The 16,906-nt window shown below is 38.1% G+C and overlaps 1 protein-coding gene across 5 annotated transcripts in view; it reads left to right on the plus strand.

Moving 5' to 3' along the window:
- Positions 1–16,851, plus strand: part of LSM14A (LSM14A mRNA processing body assembly factor) — a 59,240-nt gene extending 42,389 nt beyond the window's left edge. For 2 of the 5 annotated variants that reach the window (XM_090261076.1, XM_090261079.1), the window contains 4 exons: positions 978–1,160; positions 1,263–1,434; positions 2,573–2,804; positions 8,467–8,897. In XM_090261076.1, the coding sequence (XP_090117202.1) occupies positions 978–1,160; positions 1,263–1,434; positions 2,573–2,804; positions 8,467–8,490 (611 nt within the window). In that variant the 3' untranslated portion in view covers positions 8,491–8,897. Of the gene's footprint in view, positions 1–977; positions 1,161–1,259; positions 1,435–2,572; positions 2,805–8,466; positions 8,898–16,692 lie in introns of those variants that run through there. The other 3 variants (XM_090261075.1, XM_090261077.1, XM_090261078.1) reach the window with 3 other exon arrangements.
- Positions 16,852–16,906: the final 55 nt, after the last annotated feature.

The raw sequence follows: 16,906 nt of genomic DNA on the forward strand, positions 1-16,906 counted from the left end.
TGCTGTACTTCCTGGCTTCTGGCCAAGGCATTTTTAATAGTAAAGTTTAATTTTTAAATATCCTGCTTAACTTGATTTAAGTGTCTGGATATGCTGCTGGAGGGGGTTGTAATTTGTTTTCGCAAACTTGGACAGTTTGCCAAACTTCAGTGAATTCAAAACTCATTCTAGTCACTTCTGATATTTGTCAGTATGTATTAAACATTACACATAATTCTAATCCTTGAATTCATACTGCTTTGTGCTCTGAATGTTTCTGTTTATACACATCAAGTACTATTCCATGTTCCTGTTTTGTTTTGTATTTTTTAACTATTACTCTTGCATTAGATATTTGGGTTCTCAAGTTTTCACTGTAATTCATGATGCTTTGGTGTTGCTTTATCATACTTTATAAACCTGTTACATTGCAGGAAAAGACTAGATACTGGACGACTTGAATAATATGGAGCCACTTAAAGGGAGACAATAAAGATGGAATAGGAAGTGGTTGGAGTGGTTGAAACCTGTGCTTCTTGTCTTTTGTGTTGTGATGTAGAAATAACACCTCCTACCTTGCAGTTTGTTCTTATTGATGTTCATTTATTTTTCTTACTATAAATCTTGGTCCCTGTGATCCTTCCCATAAAAGGCTTCCTAAATTTTGAGAACCTACTTTGTGTTTGGTATTCTCTAGGTATTAGGGATATGAGCAAAACATAGCTTCTGCCCTCAAAGGAGTATACAGTAATTTTGTATCAAAGTCTGCCAAAGTGTTTGGCTATGCATTTTATCAGTTACATATACGACTATGGACCCCATAAATATAAATATCATGTGTGCTGTATATTAAATGTGACACTTCAATTCTTATATAAAAAGTACAAATATAATAATGTATAGAAATTTATAAGCATTTCTGTTGTTGATCATTTAATATAAAAACCACAGTAATACCTTCTGTCTTAAACTGGCTTATTTTTTCTTTATTAACATAGTTCCAGGTGCTCCATCAGCTCCAAGGAGAGGGCGTGGAGGTCATCGAGGTGGCAGGGGAAGATTTGGTATTCGGCGAGATGGTCCTATGAAATTTGAGAAAGACTTTGACTTTGAAAGTGCAAATGCACAATTTAATAAGGAAGAGATTGACAGAGAGTTTCATAATAAACTTAAATTGAAAGGTGAATTTTTATTTCTACTCAGAAAATACTCTTATTTGACTTGTAAATCATTGATGTTTAGTACAAGTCTTAACTTTATGGTATGTGCCTTTTTTTCAGTAGAAGATAAACTTGAGAAACAGGAGAAGCCTGTAAATGGTGAAGATAAAGGAGACTCAGGAGTTGATACTCAAAACAGTGAAGGAAATGCAGATGAAGAAGATCCACTTGGACCTAATTGTTATTATGACAAAACTAAATCCTTCTTTGATAATATTTCTTGTGATGATAATAGGTACAGTCTTTTAAGCTGCTCTTAAGCTCTTAGGTTGAAATGTGACATAATTTCTTATAAATTCACCAAGTTTAATAACTACTTAAAAATATCTAATGACATATATTTTTTAAATTGTTTGTTTATTTTTAGAGAGAGGGAAAAGGAGAAAGGGAGAGAAACATCACTGTGTGGTTGCCTCTCACTCGCGCCCCCAACTGGGGACCTGACGTGCAACCTAGTCTTGTGCCCTGACTGGGAATTGAACCAATGACACTTAGTTCACAGGCCGACGCTCAATCCACTGAACCAGAGCAGCCAGGGTGTAATGACTTTTATTTTAATGTTTTATTTTGCTAAAAGAAAATAATTGTACTAAAATTAAAATTAGTTATTAAAATAGAAGTGTTCATCTAATATCTAAGTAAGACCTTTTACTTGACCCCTCTACAATGTAGTTCAAATAAAGCCAGGGCCAAAAGTACTAATGTTACTTTGAAGTTTGCGGATGTAGTAAAACTGCCACATTTCAGCAAAGGTGGATCCAGAAAATTGTCAGGTTAATCAGAGGACCTAGCATAACACACTAAAGAGATCCAGGGTTTCTGCTGACCAATCCAAATTGTCCTCCTGGCTGCAGTTTAGTGCCACCTAGTGGCAGTTGTCTACTTCACATTAAAAATGAAGGAATAATTCTGAACCCTGTGATTGATTGGGGTCTATAATAGCAGCAATTCAGACACTTGCTTCAGGCATCAGGTCCAGGAATTGGGCTAGGATCATTCTGGGAATTCAGGAACCTACCCTCCTACTCCCAGATTCCTGAGACAGGGTTTCCTTTACTGGCTTGGCCTCCCACTGAGGCTGAGTGGAGGGTGGAGTTAATTGCCAGACCCATTATATTGGTGTTATCATGTTTCTTTGTTTTATCAACTGTATTTGCAAGAATCTAAATACCAGTCATATTATCACATGAAATTTAACAGTCTTATAGGAAATATTGCCATGGACAGCTTATGATGACTTAGGTAAGGTGCTTATTCTTATTTAATCTTTAGAAATTGCTTCATCTTAATTTGGGGATTAGTGCCACATAGTTTTGCTTGAAAATGTCCTTTAACACTTGATATACGCTAAAGATTATTTGTTCTTATAATAGAGAACGGAGACCAACCTGGGCTGAAGAAAGAAGATTAAATGCTGAAACATTTGGAATCCCACTTCGTCCAAACCGTGGCCGTGGGGGGTACAGAGGCAGAGGAAGTCTTGGTTTCCGTGGTAGCCGAGGGCGTGGTGGTGGTAGAGGTGGTACCTTCACCACCCCTCGAGGATTTCGTGGTGGATTCAGAGGAGCTCGTGGGGGCAGGGAGTTTGCTGATTTTGAATATAGGGTAAATATAAGCTTTTCTTAAAACTATATGTCAAACAGCATGCATTTAAGTGAAACTCACAATGATTTTACTCACACATTTTGGGTAAATGTTTTTAGGGCATTTGTATAACTTATTTTTACCTGATTAGGATATTTATATAATTTTACAGAGCAGTAACTTCTTAGCTAATAAGTTCTTTTTGTCTGTTAGGGAACTATGGTTTTAGATTTTATTGTCTGGTAAAATTTACCCCCAAAAACTATAAGAGACTGACTTGAAATTATTTTCTTTTTTTTTTATTTCTTCTTTTACAATGATTTTTTTTGCTGGAGGCTCAGAGGATCATTAAAGGCATTATCCAAAAAAGGATTATATACCATCTACATTTCAGATTACAAATTATGCTTTAACACCAAAAGGGTCTAGGAAGGTCATACTTCACAATGGAAGACAAACCTATACATTTAATTAGCAGCTAACACTTATATAGTATTTTTTGTGTACTAGGCATTGTTCTAAATGTTTTTCATACATTATTTCACTTAAACCTCATAGAAGCTTTATGGTATGGGTTTTATTTTTAATCCCCATTTTACAAATGAGGAAATAGGTATAGAGATATTAAATAATTTGCCCAAGGTCATCTAGTAAGTGATGATGCTAAATCTTGAACTTCGTAAATTTGTTCCTCAGTCAGTGCTCTTAAGTTGGTTTTGTGGAAAACTCAACTATGTTTTTTTATTTTGCCGTGGTCTTGAAAATCTCATGATATATTGACATTTGGGAACTGCTGCTAGGAAATCATATAGCTCTGTATGGTGTGTTTATATTTATTGTTTATTTAAAGGGATTTGTAAATCAATGTCATTGTCCTAGTTTATTGATGTTTAGGGATAGTGGGGAAGGCGCCATATAATCACAGAAAGGATCAAAATCCCCTTGTAAAGAGGTCTACTAGGAATTGCCATGGGCCTCCAGAAACAAAAAGACCTTCTGGCAGGAATTTCATTGTCCAGTATTTAAAACTGACTATTATTGAGATCTTTCTTAAGTGTTCAATTTTAGTGGCTTTGGGTATGGTCTGTTAATTTTCATGCCTTTGATAATTGTTTCATCACAGCCAAGACTGCCTCATCATTAGCTCAGTCTGTCCAGCCATGGTGGCCTAATGGAGCACAGCACTTCTAACTTGCCAAGTAGCCATTATAGCTGGGAGACTAGAAAATATCTTCTGCTTGTCACTATTACTGTTCTTGCCAGTGACATTTTGCTTACAGAATTCAGTAGCCTTTTCACAGATATTTGCCCTTAACTCCTCTGCAATATTTGACACTGGTGACCATCCACCCAACTTGAAGTCTTTCTTTCTAGTTTTTTTAATATTCTTGATTTTTTAAATACAACAACATGTTTCTCAACACAGCCTATAAGGTGCTTCATGATCTTCCTGCTTTTCCAGTTTATGTCTAGTGCTGTCTCTAGTCCTTTTTGCCATTGGGTCTCCCCTTCATTCACTCTGCTACAGGTAATGTGGGCCTTCTTGCTCTTGTTTAGTAGCTTATTCCTATCTCAGAACCTTTTTATATATTCCTCCTGCCTGGAATATTCAGTCTGCTTCTTGTTGCAAACATTCATGCTCATATTTGTACACTGGCAAGTGCCCTTGTGTGCTTGACTGCATTTCCTCTCTCTCTTTCTCTTTCTCCTTCCCCTCCACCCCCCACTCCATTTCTCTCTCCATCTCTTTTGCACTCCCCTGCCCTTACCCCTTCCCTCCTCCCTCTCTCTTTTCCTTCCCCTTTTCCCTTTGTGAGTTTGTGGATGCATATAGCTTCTAATCAGTTTTTCAGCTTGGACCTTGTATGCTTCCACCTTGCATTGCTCCATCTCATCTGCTTTGTGTCTGTGATTCACTTAAACTTAACCGTCCTCAGAATGACCTTGTAATCTTCTTGCCTTCCCATCATCTCAGCTTTGCCTCTTCCCAGTGTTTGATTGGCTAGTAATATACCATATTTTTTGTTTCCCAGATGGTGGTAGTATCCACAGTCATGGCCCATTTCCACATCATTACATTCATTCCATTGATATGTCCCTGCGAGCTACCACAGTAACCCACTGACTGATCTTCAGACCTTCAGTCTCTCTACCTCACTTAAGACATATCAGCTACCTGTTTAAGAACTTAAAACAACTCCTTGTTGAAGATTACATTGAGTCAGTTTGGTTTGAGAAAAACTACACTTAAATTAGACTTGGGTCCCAATGAGAATTTTAGTAATTATTGCTAGCATGACCTCAATTGAGTTGTTAAATCAGGCTCTCAATTTTGACGTTTGTGGAAAGAGAGTTGCATAGTCCTATCTCAGATACACCTTTTGAAGATAATTAAAAATCTCAGAGTTGGAAAGTGAGAGGTCTGACCTCCTAGCCAAACTGTATACCACGTCTATAGTATCCCTTATAGGAGCTGGGACCTTACTCTTCTTGAGGGCATCATCCCACTCCAGGAATGCTCTAATTATGTGGATTTCATAGACACACACACACAATCTGAGTGAAAATCTTTTTCCTCTATGTTCAAACTATTAGTTTAACTCTGTCCTTGTAAACACGCAGAATATATATACTCTTCTAATTTTTTATATATTTGAAAGAATAGCTGTAATGTTGTTGGTGTAAGACTGGACTGTTATTTCACTTTATACTTTGAGTAACCACTGTACACATGATACATGCACTTATGAGTGCAAACATTTTTTTTGAAGCCATGTCTCACTGTTCAGTCATTTTGAGCCTTTAGTTAAAACCCATATCACATACAGGGTGGGGCAAAAGTAGGTTTGCAGTTTTGAGTACAGAAAACACAGAGTTTATTCTTATTTATTAATTATTGTATTATTTTCCATATGAACAACTGTAAACCTACTTTTGCCTCACCTTGTATATTGCACAATTTGAATGCATTGTAGAGGTTATCTGCATGAGTCTTTATCTGTACTAGTGTATCCCTGACAAAATCTTCTTGGGTGGTTCAAGGAGTGACAGATTCCTGGACACTAAGGCATTGCCCTAGTGATTAAAAGATTTTAATGTGATATTGCACTGCCCACTCTTCATACCGTGAGGGTTCCACTTGACATATCCAGCCCCATTTCTCATTACTCTTTAGCTTACTCAAGAAAGCTGGGTCATGTGCCCTGGCTGCTGTGGCTCAGTGGATTGAGTGTCGGCCTGCAAACCATGTGTCGTTGGTTCAGTTCCCAGTCAGGGCACATGACTAGGTTGCACGTCAGGTCCCCAGTTGGGGGTGCGAGTGAGAGGCAACCACACAGTGATGTTTCTGTCCCTCTCTTTCTCCTTTCCCCTCTCTCTAAAATAAAAGGAAGGAAGGAAGGAAAGCTGACTCGTGGTCAACTCTGACGTCATTTGTTGACCAAATATATTGAATTCTTCATATATGCCAAGCACTGAGCTGGACGTTGGTGCTAAGCAAAACATACTTAGTCCTGGCTTCTTGGTGTTTATAGTACAGGGGAAGTCAGACACAGCCAAAAGTTGGGCTCCCTTTCACTTACCTTTCACATTCTTGCCCAAGGTTTCCTCTATCCTTGGAAACTTGTTCCTTCCTCCACAGATTTCTTCCTTTTCTCACCTCCTGTAGTATCTGCGTTCATCAGCATGCATTTTAAATAGATTCATGTTTCCTATTTCATGTGTTTTTTTCTACATCACCAGCCAGATGCAAGCCTCTTGGTATCAATGAATGTATTCTACATTTTTCACCAAAACGCCTTGCTCAGCATGGGGCCATTAATGGTCTTGAAGTAAATGCTTAGCATATGTTAATTAGAAGTACACTACTAGCCTTTAATGATGCCAAAGGTCCATTCGTTGTGCTAGCCCTTGATTGTCCATTCCAAAGTGGAATGACCCTTCTGTCTGCCGTGAGAGCCCTGGCCTCTCAGCAGCCTATGCCTTCTAAATGATACTGTCTGGCACCTATAAAGGTAGAAATAGTGAGTGATTACTCTTACATAAAGGAGATTTACCTGTAGGGATTAAACTCATTTCTCAAACATAGAATTCCTCTCTGAGGTAGATGTCATTGGCATTTGCAGCAGCCTTCATGTAATGGTTGGCTTTGTTTTTTATGGCATGAAGCATTACATTTTTAGGGTAAACATAAACAAATCTGATTGTTTAATGACAACATGTGTTTGATAGAATTATTGATTTTTAGACCTCTTTAAAAATGTCAGCCAAACTTGAAACTCTCGCCCACCCCACCCCAATACATAATTAGGAAACTAAGGACCCAGAGAGGTTAACGCTTGATACTGGTACAAGCTAATATATACAATAAAACCAAAACTCACTGACTTCAAGCCCAATTTTCCTTAAGAATAATGTCAGAAACATAAACCTTTGATGAGTTTGGTCCTATGGTGCATTTTTTTCTTTCCTTTTGGGGGAGGGGAGAAATCAGGCCAAGGATAATAAGAGGACAGCCACTTCCTGTTTTATATGCTGCTGCTAAGAGGTTAAGCCACCGGGGTGTATAAGACAGACTGCCTCGCATTTGAGTATGTGTTTCTTCAGAGACTGTTCAGAGATACTGGGGTGTCCCACATGACTCAATGTGGCTCTTTCTATTCCTTTCATTCTTTCTACCACCTCTGTCTCTTTCCCTCTCTCCCTGCTTTTTTTTTTTCCTTTCAGAAAACCACAGCTTTTGGACTCTTAATAGGTCTGGATTAATCAAACAGCTTTCTAAAAGATTTTTTTAAATTGGAGCATGTGAAGGTTGGCTTTGGTGGAGGGTGGCAGTATCATCTTCAGCTTAATTCTTTCAGCACCAACTTAACTCCATGCTATATGTATTCCAATTTAATAACCTTGTACAAATGGTTTGGTGTTGTGTGCAGAGATAAAGTTGTCTTGAACAGGAAATGTGTATTTCTAATAGGGTGAGAATCAGCAGTAAAAGCCAGGTATGTGGTAGCCCCTGGCTCTGATACTGTGTGTGTACAGGCCCTTAGTTTAGGGTTAGTCTCACTGGAAAGCTAGAAACTCCTTGAGATTTTTACTGCTTTTTCCTTAGTTACTTTTTAAAATTTCCCAGTCAACTCTGATTTTCAAAACTCATTTCAAATGTAAAACTTATCCTTAAAAAGAATTTCTAAATCATTGCTTCTCCTGGCATGACCCTTTGGAGAGAAATGTTATTTTACTGTCTGGATATTTTATTACTTAGTAAAGACATCAAAGACTTAGATTTTATTAATCTTCTTTCAAAATATGTTGTTGGTTGTACTTGATGAATTTGACTAGTATGTTGAATGTTGAAGTTTTGTCGTCGTTTTTAAAGATTATTAGGATGGCAACCAAAGATAGTGGGGTACACCTGTATCTTAGAGGGAGGAGCTTCTTGCTGGGACCAGCCCATAACACCACTGCTTTTAACTTTACTAATTAGAAAATGCAGTTAACAAATAATGAGCTCCTGTGGAAGTTGTAAAAAGTGTTTCCTGGAACTCAGTGGTACATATTTGTACATGAAAGTAAAAGGAGGGTATATTTAAAGGTCATGTAAATTATACTTAAGCAAATTAGAAAGAAATAATTATTAATTAACCAATAATTTGAAGCATGAGCTAATTTTCTTTTCCTTTTTTAGAAAGACAACAAAGTTGCTGCATAGTCTACAAACAAGTCTTTGAAAATAGGTGAATTTCTAGCTCTTCATGGTCCTGAGAATTGGTTTCAGTCTTTACCAAGAATGAAGAAGTGAATTTGCTGTATATTTGTCACCAGCACTGGTTTTTTTTGTTGTTGTTTGTTTGTTTGTTTTTCTGCTTAATTTCAAAGATACAATGCAGTTATATTGGGCAAGGGGGAACAGCTCATCTTTAAAAATGAGCATTAAATATATTTGAAATAGCAGAAGGTTAAGTAATTTCTTATGTATAGTTAAACTAAAGCAGTACTGCAGTGGAACTTACAAGTATTTTTTCATTACTGAAAGGATTTTTCTTATCGCTAAATTGTATTTGGCAATTATTGCAAGTTGCCTGCAGATAGGGCCGTGATACTGTGTTTTGAACCACAGAAGATTTTGTGTGTGTGTGTGTGTGTGTGTGTGTGTGTGTGCGCGCGCGTGCGTGTGTCTTTTGCCCTTCCCTTCTTTCTTTTTGGAAATACTGTAATATCCCTTTTGAGCTAGCTTATTTCATCAATTAATTAGGTTGCTGGATGGTAGAGAATTTTGTCAGTCAACTATGTACACACAGTAAATACTGTTTCTTAGGCAAAGGTAACTTTTTATATAGTTGTAAAATTCCATTATATCCCATTGCCAAAGAAACATTAAGAACTTTGTATAGCTGTATAAAAAGCAACTAATTTTTTAAAGAATAAACATTTTAAAGTCAGCAAACATACTGTGTCCTTGCAGAAGTTGATGTGCTGAGGAGCAGAGCTATTGGTGGGACTTTTCATAGCTTTCCAGGCTTAAGATTTTTTATTTTATTTTTCTTTTTTAATGTTTGGAACACAAATGAAGATTTGATACATTCTTTCATTACATAAAAGGATAAATTACTCATGCTCGTTGTAAGACCTTCATTTGATAGTAAATGGCATATCACGATTTGTCCAAATAATAGATATTTTCAGTATATGAATGTAAATAATCATAGATAAGAATGTACTTAGCTGTATTTTCAAATAAGTAACACCCCCCCCCTTTTTTTTAAGACAGTAAGACTCAGCATCAATTAACCTGTTTTTCAGATAATGCCTGGAATTTTTGTCATGATAAGTTGACTCCTTCCATTATATTTCAAGAGGAGTCAGAGTCTTAGAAATTATTTTAGCAACCTATGCGATACCATAACACTGGTTTTAAGCCTATAATCCAAAAATGATTCAGAATAGAGTTTATTGCTTATATAAATTACTAGTAAATCTTTTTTGATATTTTAAGCTATAGTGGGGGGGGGGATCTGGCCACTTGCGTTTTTATGAAGGCCATGGAATAAAGGAATCCAAAGATTTAAATTTTTTTATCTCTTTTAATTTTATTAACTTTCTCCTTAAACTATTTAGTAGTGATAATGATGTGGAAAATGGCACTGTAGGAGAATTGGAATGTTTAAAGATGGTTGATATTTTTAACTTTATATCTTTTGTATAGTTGTACAAGAATGTTTTGTAATTTGGTTTCATTATTAAGCTTCAGTACTTGGCAGCCGTAATTTAGATAATATTGCTTAATACTGTTTGTCTGCATGTTAACAACAAAACCTTTTGGAGGACTCTGAAATCATGATATTGAGCACATTTTTGAGGCATTCTGAACATCAAAGCAACTGCTGTGGCATACCTATAGACAGTTTCAGATGTCCTTGGCTGCTTTCAAGAAGAACTGTAAATACCAGTTCTACATTCTCTAAAAGTATGAATTCACACATTTTCCAAGCCCTCTGGGTCACTGACTAGGGCCTTTGGTGCCCCAGTAGTAGTAACTGGCAGCATGGCATACCTGCAGTGCACCGTACAATATTGAAGCAAGGTTCTTATTCTGAGACAGAATAAAACTCTTCAATAAAAAATGTTCGTCAAAGTTCTTTCTCCTTAAACAGTGATATTCTCTTACAATAGAAAGGTAATGAAAGGCATCTTTAAAATGTCAGAGTAGAGTTATGGTCATGTTTATATTCCTTAAAAAACTAAATTAATTTCTCTTATTCTAAGGTTTATTTATTGTTGTAGGAATTTAGGTAACGGTAGAAGCTCCCTTTTCCCCCTCTAGAGTGAAGACCACACCTAAATCAGATCTGACAGGATGAGACAGCCAAGTGGGAAACCTCAGTCTAGAATGCTCCCTCTGTGGGCAGGTATGTGCAAAAGAGAATAGAAGGAAGGACTGACTACTCTTAAAATCACCTATTGGACAGACTCTCCCTCCAAAAGTAGAACTTAATGTGAAGAGTAGGGAGATAGGACTGTTAATCCAGCTCAGTGGCTCAATCAGAAGCTGAACTGACATCCAGGAGTATTTAGGAATGTGAGAGATGTGTTTTTGGTTGTCCCAATGACTAGGAACCACCATTGGCATTTAAGAGTAAGGGTCAGAGATGGTAAATGTCCTACACTATGCCAGATAGTAATAGTACCACATAATCAATCATTCAGCCCAAAGTGCAGAAGTCGCCTGTCCACTTGGAGAACTACTAGCCAAGTTCCCTCCATGTAGGAAGACAATCAGTGGGGAATTAATTCTACTCACCCCCCTCCCCAACTTACTTAACTTACTTTACATAGAACATGAAAGAACAGGGATAACGGGATATTACTTCCAATAGCAGTGTCAACATTTTGGAAACCAGTTATCACAGTAGGAGTTAATCACTCCATCCAGTTCTTTCTTGTAGGTTCACAAATCTCTTATCAGAATCATCTGAGAAGCATTTTTAAAGTACAAATTTCCATATTCCACACCTTAAGCTCTGATTCTGAAGTTTTATTGTAGAGCCTGGATATCAGTTGGAAGTCCCACAGGTAGTTCTAATCAGCCAGGTTTAGAAAGACAGCTTTTTAATTTATTTTTTTAACTTTATTGTTGACACTATTACAGATATCCCCATTTTCCCCATCTTTGCCCATCTCCACCGAGCCTCCCTTCCCTCTTCCATTACCACACTGTTGTCTATGTGTGTTATGCATATATTTTCTTAGGCTAATCCCTTCACCTTTCATCCAATCCCCCCACCTCCTTCCGCTCTGACAGTCTTCCATGTATCCATGCCTATTTCCATCCTCTTCATCAGTTTATTTTATTCATTAGGTTCCACATATAAGTGAGATCATCGGTATTTGTAGAAAGTTTAAAACATCACAGCTGGGTCATCTAATCTAGCCCCCTCGTTTAAGGGCCTTAGTGATGTTTTCTCAGTAGGATTATTTTTTCATTTCCCCTATCCTTCCAAATCCAGTATATTCAGGTTGTGACTGGGTTGTGAAGAGAGGGAAATGAGTAAGTGTGGGGGATGAGGGAGGACACATCTGCAAGACAGAGTCTGGGGCAAACAGAGATTGAGACTTAAGTTTCCTACAGGGTTTGGCTGCTTTGAGTACTGGGATTGAGTTTTTTGTTCCTAGCGTACAGGGAATGGATGTGTATAGTGTCTGTGTCTCACATTTACGTGGCTGTTGTCCTTGCTTCTGGGTTATCTGCCTGAAAAAGATTCTCATTCTGTAAGCCCCTGTGTTAATAGTTCAGATCTAATCATGTCTGGATTCAGTGTTGCAGAATACTGCCCTGTTAGATTAGAGCCTATAAATTGGTTTTAAGCTGACGGTGGGGAGAGTATCATAATGTAATCAAGATGTGTAATCTATTAAAGGAGCTCAGAAGTCTCCAGTTTGCTTAGGTTACCTGTTTTGACTTTGTTTTTAAACGATGACAGGTATTAATACAGTTGGACTCAAACTTATGGAAGTAAAGTAGCACCATTTATCCCTGGATGCTAAGTGGGCTTTTGTCCAGAGCAGGCTGCTTTAGCTTCTCTCAAGATGAAGACACAGGAAAAACTTCTTAAAAGAGGTATTCCCTGAGTAGGAGTTGAGCAAGTGAAGGAAGTATGGGAGAGTGTAGCTTTGAGCATCAGAGGCTTGCAGAGGCCAGCAGCAGCCAGCCAGCCAGCCAGGGTGCACTAGGAAGCTAGGGATGCAGGCCCCAGTCACTACTCTTGGGGTAATTCCAGCCTTCTGAGGAGGAGCACATCAAACATCCTGTTTCTTAGAGCCAGTATTCATAAAAACAAGATTCTGGTTTTGGGACATTTATAAACCTGGCTTCAAGAGCACGTGGTGAGACTATGAACCTAATATGGTTTCGTTCTCAGTGATGGTGCAGAGCTGTGAGCCAGTAGTATGAATATCTTTTAAATTCCAACTGTCTTCATATTTAATGCACTTGGCTGACTGATAAAAATGTTCTTAGATTTAGCTCATAAACATATCAAAATAGATCTGAATCTGATTCCAGTTCATAATGAATGTTAGTTTCAAAATGCACTGATGTCCAATGTTGTGGTTTATAAAGAAACAAAGCAGCTCTGTGAAAGCAAAGCATATCTCAGGTCAAAAATGAGGCTTTCATAGAGTGATTCATATTTTAGGTGCACAGAGACAACTGAGAGCAGCCAGCAAGGAGCTCATGGCCCAGAAAGTTACCTTTACCTCCAGACTTGAAGAGCAATCTGGGAGTAAAAGGGGGAGAGAGCAAAGAATGCCAAACTTGAGGGGGTGTGAGAAGCCTGGGCCCAGGCAAGATTAAAGTGATTATAAATGGTTTACAGTCATCCTAGTACAGAGGACATTGACATGTTTACTAGATGTCTGCAGTGTGCTTCTATAATCCTGGTACTCACCTAATCCTGATAATTCTTGGGTGTTAGGGTAGCTGCACACAGGATTGCTGTGAATGCAAATCCCAGTGTTGCAATTCAGGATTTTGATTGTGCTGAAATTGTTCTGTACATTTTTTTTTATGGAATGGTTGGGTAATGGGTTATCCCTTTCTCCATTCCCCAGTATATAATAGCATTTCTTTTTCCCAAAGTGGGTGTGGAGTCTTACATGTTGCAGTTTATAAAATGCAACTAGGTTTTGTTTTGTTTTTGTAAAAGTAATACACTGTAGTCCTGGCCAGGTGGCTTAGTTGGTTGGAGTCCTCTATACACTGAAAGGTTGCAGGTTTGACCGTATAAGAGGCAACCTATCAATGTTTCTCTCTCCCTTCCTCTAAAATCAATTTAAAAACACATCCTTGGGTGACGATTTAAAAAAGAAAAAGTTAATATATTGTAAAAAGAATATGGAAAATATGGAAGATGGTTTTTTTTAAATAGGGGAAAAAATTACCCAGGGCTAACTGTTGTTAACACTATTTGAGTGTATATTCTGCCTAGCATTGTTCTGTACAGTCATGTGCTTTCCAACAAAAATGGATCTATGGTAAATGTATTGTTGTAAAATATATACTTGCTTTTTTCACATATATTGAGTATCACTGTTTTGTTTTAAAATATATGCACACAGAAAAGTACACATGCGTAGTTACCCATGTAACAAGCACCCAGATTAGGAGTCAAAATACCAGTAGTACTTCCATCACGTAAGCTGCCCCAACACACACACCCTCACTGGGGGGCTTCCAGTAGCCCTCTTCATCCTCAAGGATAACTACTCTCCTGACTTCTAAAGGCATAGATTGCTTTTGCTTGTTTTTTGTTCTTTATATAAATGGAATTATATAGTATATACTTTTGTCGTGCTTAGCTTCTTTGCTCAACATTGTCTTTGGGGGAGTTGACCGTATTGTTGCATTTGGCTGTGGACTGTTCATTTTCATTGCAGTATAATATTTCATTGTGTTAATAGACAACAATTTATCCATTCTGAGGATGTCATATTTGGGTAATTTCTGTCTTTTGGCTGTTAAAATAATGCTGGCAATGTCTTTTCCTTCGTGAGAGAAGCCAAAGCTGGAGCGAGTGAAAAAGTGAACTTAGAATATAGTGAAAGATAGTGCCCAGCTATAGTGCCACTCCACACCAGTGTGCTCAGCAAGTAATTTGTTACCATAAAGTATCAGACAACCCTGAAATACTGTCAGTGTAGACACAGGTAGATGTATATTTTAGAGCAGATTCAGGGTTAATCCTCTATATGCCCAACTTTTGACCCCTAAGGAGACTGCTCCCACCACCACCTTTCCCAGGGGTAGCACTGGAGGTTTTTTGCCCTACAAACCTATGTTCAGATGTGGGCTTGATGTCTTTGTTCCCTTCCCTTTTCTGGTAAAACCTCTGTTACTCTTTTGAGGCTCATATTATCCTCTCACTCTCCTGATTTGATCATCTAATTACCTGATTACTGTCCATAATCTTGAAAAACCTGATATCTGCCTCCTCCTTCCTCTATGCTGCTATCCTTCCAAATGACTTCAATTTCTATGTAGTTTACCCATGATAACCATACTCTTGGCTATGATTTCTTAAAGCAAAGAGATAGAAAGCAAAATTAGTAAAGGGAAAAGATGAATGGGCAAAGTCTGGGGGAAACCAGGCTCAGACTTTCAGAGGGGTCTTTGAAAGGAGTCGTACATGACATACAAACAGTTCAGGCTCAGTCAGCCACTCTTACTAGTTTGGGGAATGGTGGAAAAACCTGAAATCCAGGTTTCCAGATTTGTCCAAGGGCCAAATTTGTATCCAGGCCTTATATAAAGGATAGCAGTCGAGCCTGCTTTGTTAACTCTCCTGGACCCACCCTGGTTCTCGTTCCTTGCTCTGTGACTTTCCTTTCATTCCCTCCCGCCCAAAACCATATACACCCGCACCTTGTCCATCAGCTTCAACTGCAGAACCTCTGAATCATGGATTTGGACACCCCATACTTTGATCTTCCAACTGACTTGCTCAAGAAATAACTTAAAAAACTGAGCTTTCTTCTTAGGATTCATTAGTTCCCTTCTTCCTTTTGCTTTCCCTGCCACTTATATCCAGCCAGCCTAGACTCCGTGATCCTCCATCTGTCTTGCAAATACCCTAAAATCCCTTGTTCCTCTTTTGAGCTGCTTCCTGCCTAAAGACTTCAGCCCTGAAAGCATCTGCCCATCCACATGTCAGTATTCACCCAGAGGGCTCAGTCCAATGGAAGAGAATCACAAATGAGTAAATTAAAACAACTGTAAATCTGATTACCGCTCTTTACTGGGCCCTCAACATTGCCAACAAAACTTAGTCCTTTTTTGTAATCGTTTTTCTGCAGAAGGCAAATGGCCTTGCCATCGATTTCAACAAGAACTAGAAGACATTAAATGGAAACTGGATCAAGCACTTACTATACTCTAAACCAACCTCATATGCAGTCCAGCCTATTCCTGGCAGCCCAATAAAAATAGAGGAAAAACCACTTATCAGAAAATGGCTTGTGCTCCTGCTTCCTAACTCCTAGACCTAAAATACTGATTATCTCTTTTTCTCCTTATATCTTCAACTCCTTCCTTGATAATGGGTCCTTTCTATTCACATTTAATTTTTAAGCTGGCATACTATATAGCATATTAATGTGTTGATATTCATATAAAATTACAATTATGTAGCATGTTTAGTAATTATGAACTTGAATCCTACATCCTGTTAGTGCCTACTTAGCTCTATCAAGATGCCTGATCTCCCTTTCATTAATGCACTTGGTCTGCTCCTTGAGTGAGCCTTTCCAGTTTTCTCTCATTTGCTTTGCAGAAGCATTCCATAGTGTTGTCCTCTTCCTTCTTAAAATAGTCTTATCTTCCTGGCTGCTATGTTCATCTGGTTTTACTCTTCCCCTCTCTAGCTGCTGTTCCTCAGTCTGTTTACCTGATTCCTCCACCATCCCACCTTGAACTAATTGTGTTCCTCAGAGTTCCTTCCACATGAGGTTTTTTTCTCCTTTTTTAAGCTATATACTCTCTGGCATCAACCCCTATGGTCTTAACTATATGAAATTATTTTTAAAATCACATATCTAGCACAGTTCTCTTCTGAAACTAGATCAGACCTCTTTTAAAAAAAACCTCATCCAAGGATTATTGATTTTAGAGAGAGAAACCAATGTGAGAAACGTCAATCAGTTGCCTCCTGTAGGTGCCCTAACCAGGGATCGAACTCACAACCTATGTATGTGCCCGACCTGGGATTGAACATGCCACCTTTTGGTGCATGGGATGACTCACCAACCAACTGAGCCACCCAGCCAGGGCTAGATCTGACTTTCTGATATCGGTACTTGAAGGCCTCTCAAATTTAATTTTTCCCAAACTGAAGTAATCTCCCCTTTACTTTTCTTCTAGTGTTCTTGATCCCAGGATGTAGCTGTATCACCATCTACTAACCTGAGTATGCCAGAAATATGGAAGTTATTTTTGACACTGCTTCAGTTGTGTACCAGCTTCACACCTGTTACCAAGTTCTGTTAATTCTACTTCCTGAATATATCTAATACCTATTTTTTATTAAAATTTTAAAAAATTATTTAGATAGGGGGTATGTGTATACGTATGTGTT

Source organism: Furipterus horrens, unplaced genomic scaffold (assembly GCF_987537825.1).
Source record: "Furipterus horrens unplaced genomic scaffold, mFurHor1.1.pri manual_scaffold_13, whole genome shotgun sequence".
NCBI lineage: Eukaryota > Metazoa > Chordata > Mammalia > Chiroptera > Furipteridae > Furipterus > Furipterus horrens.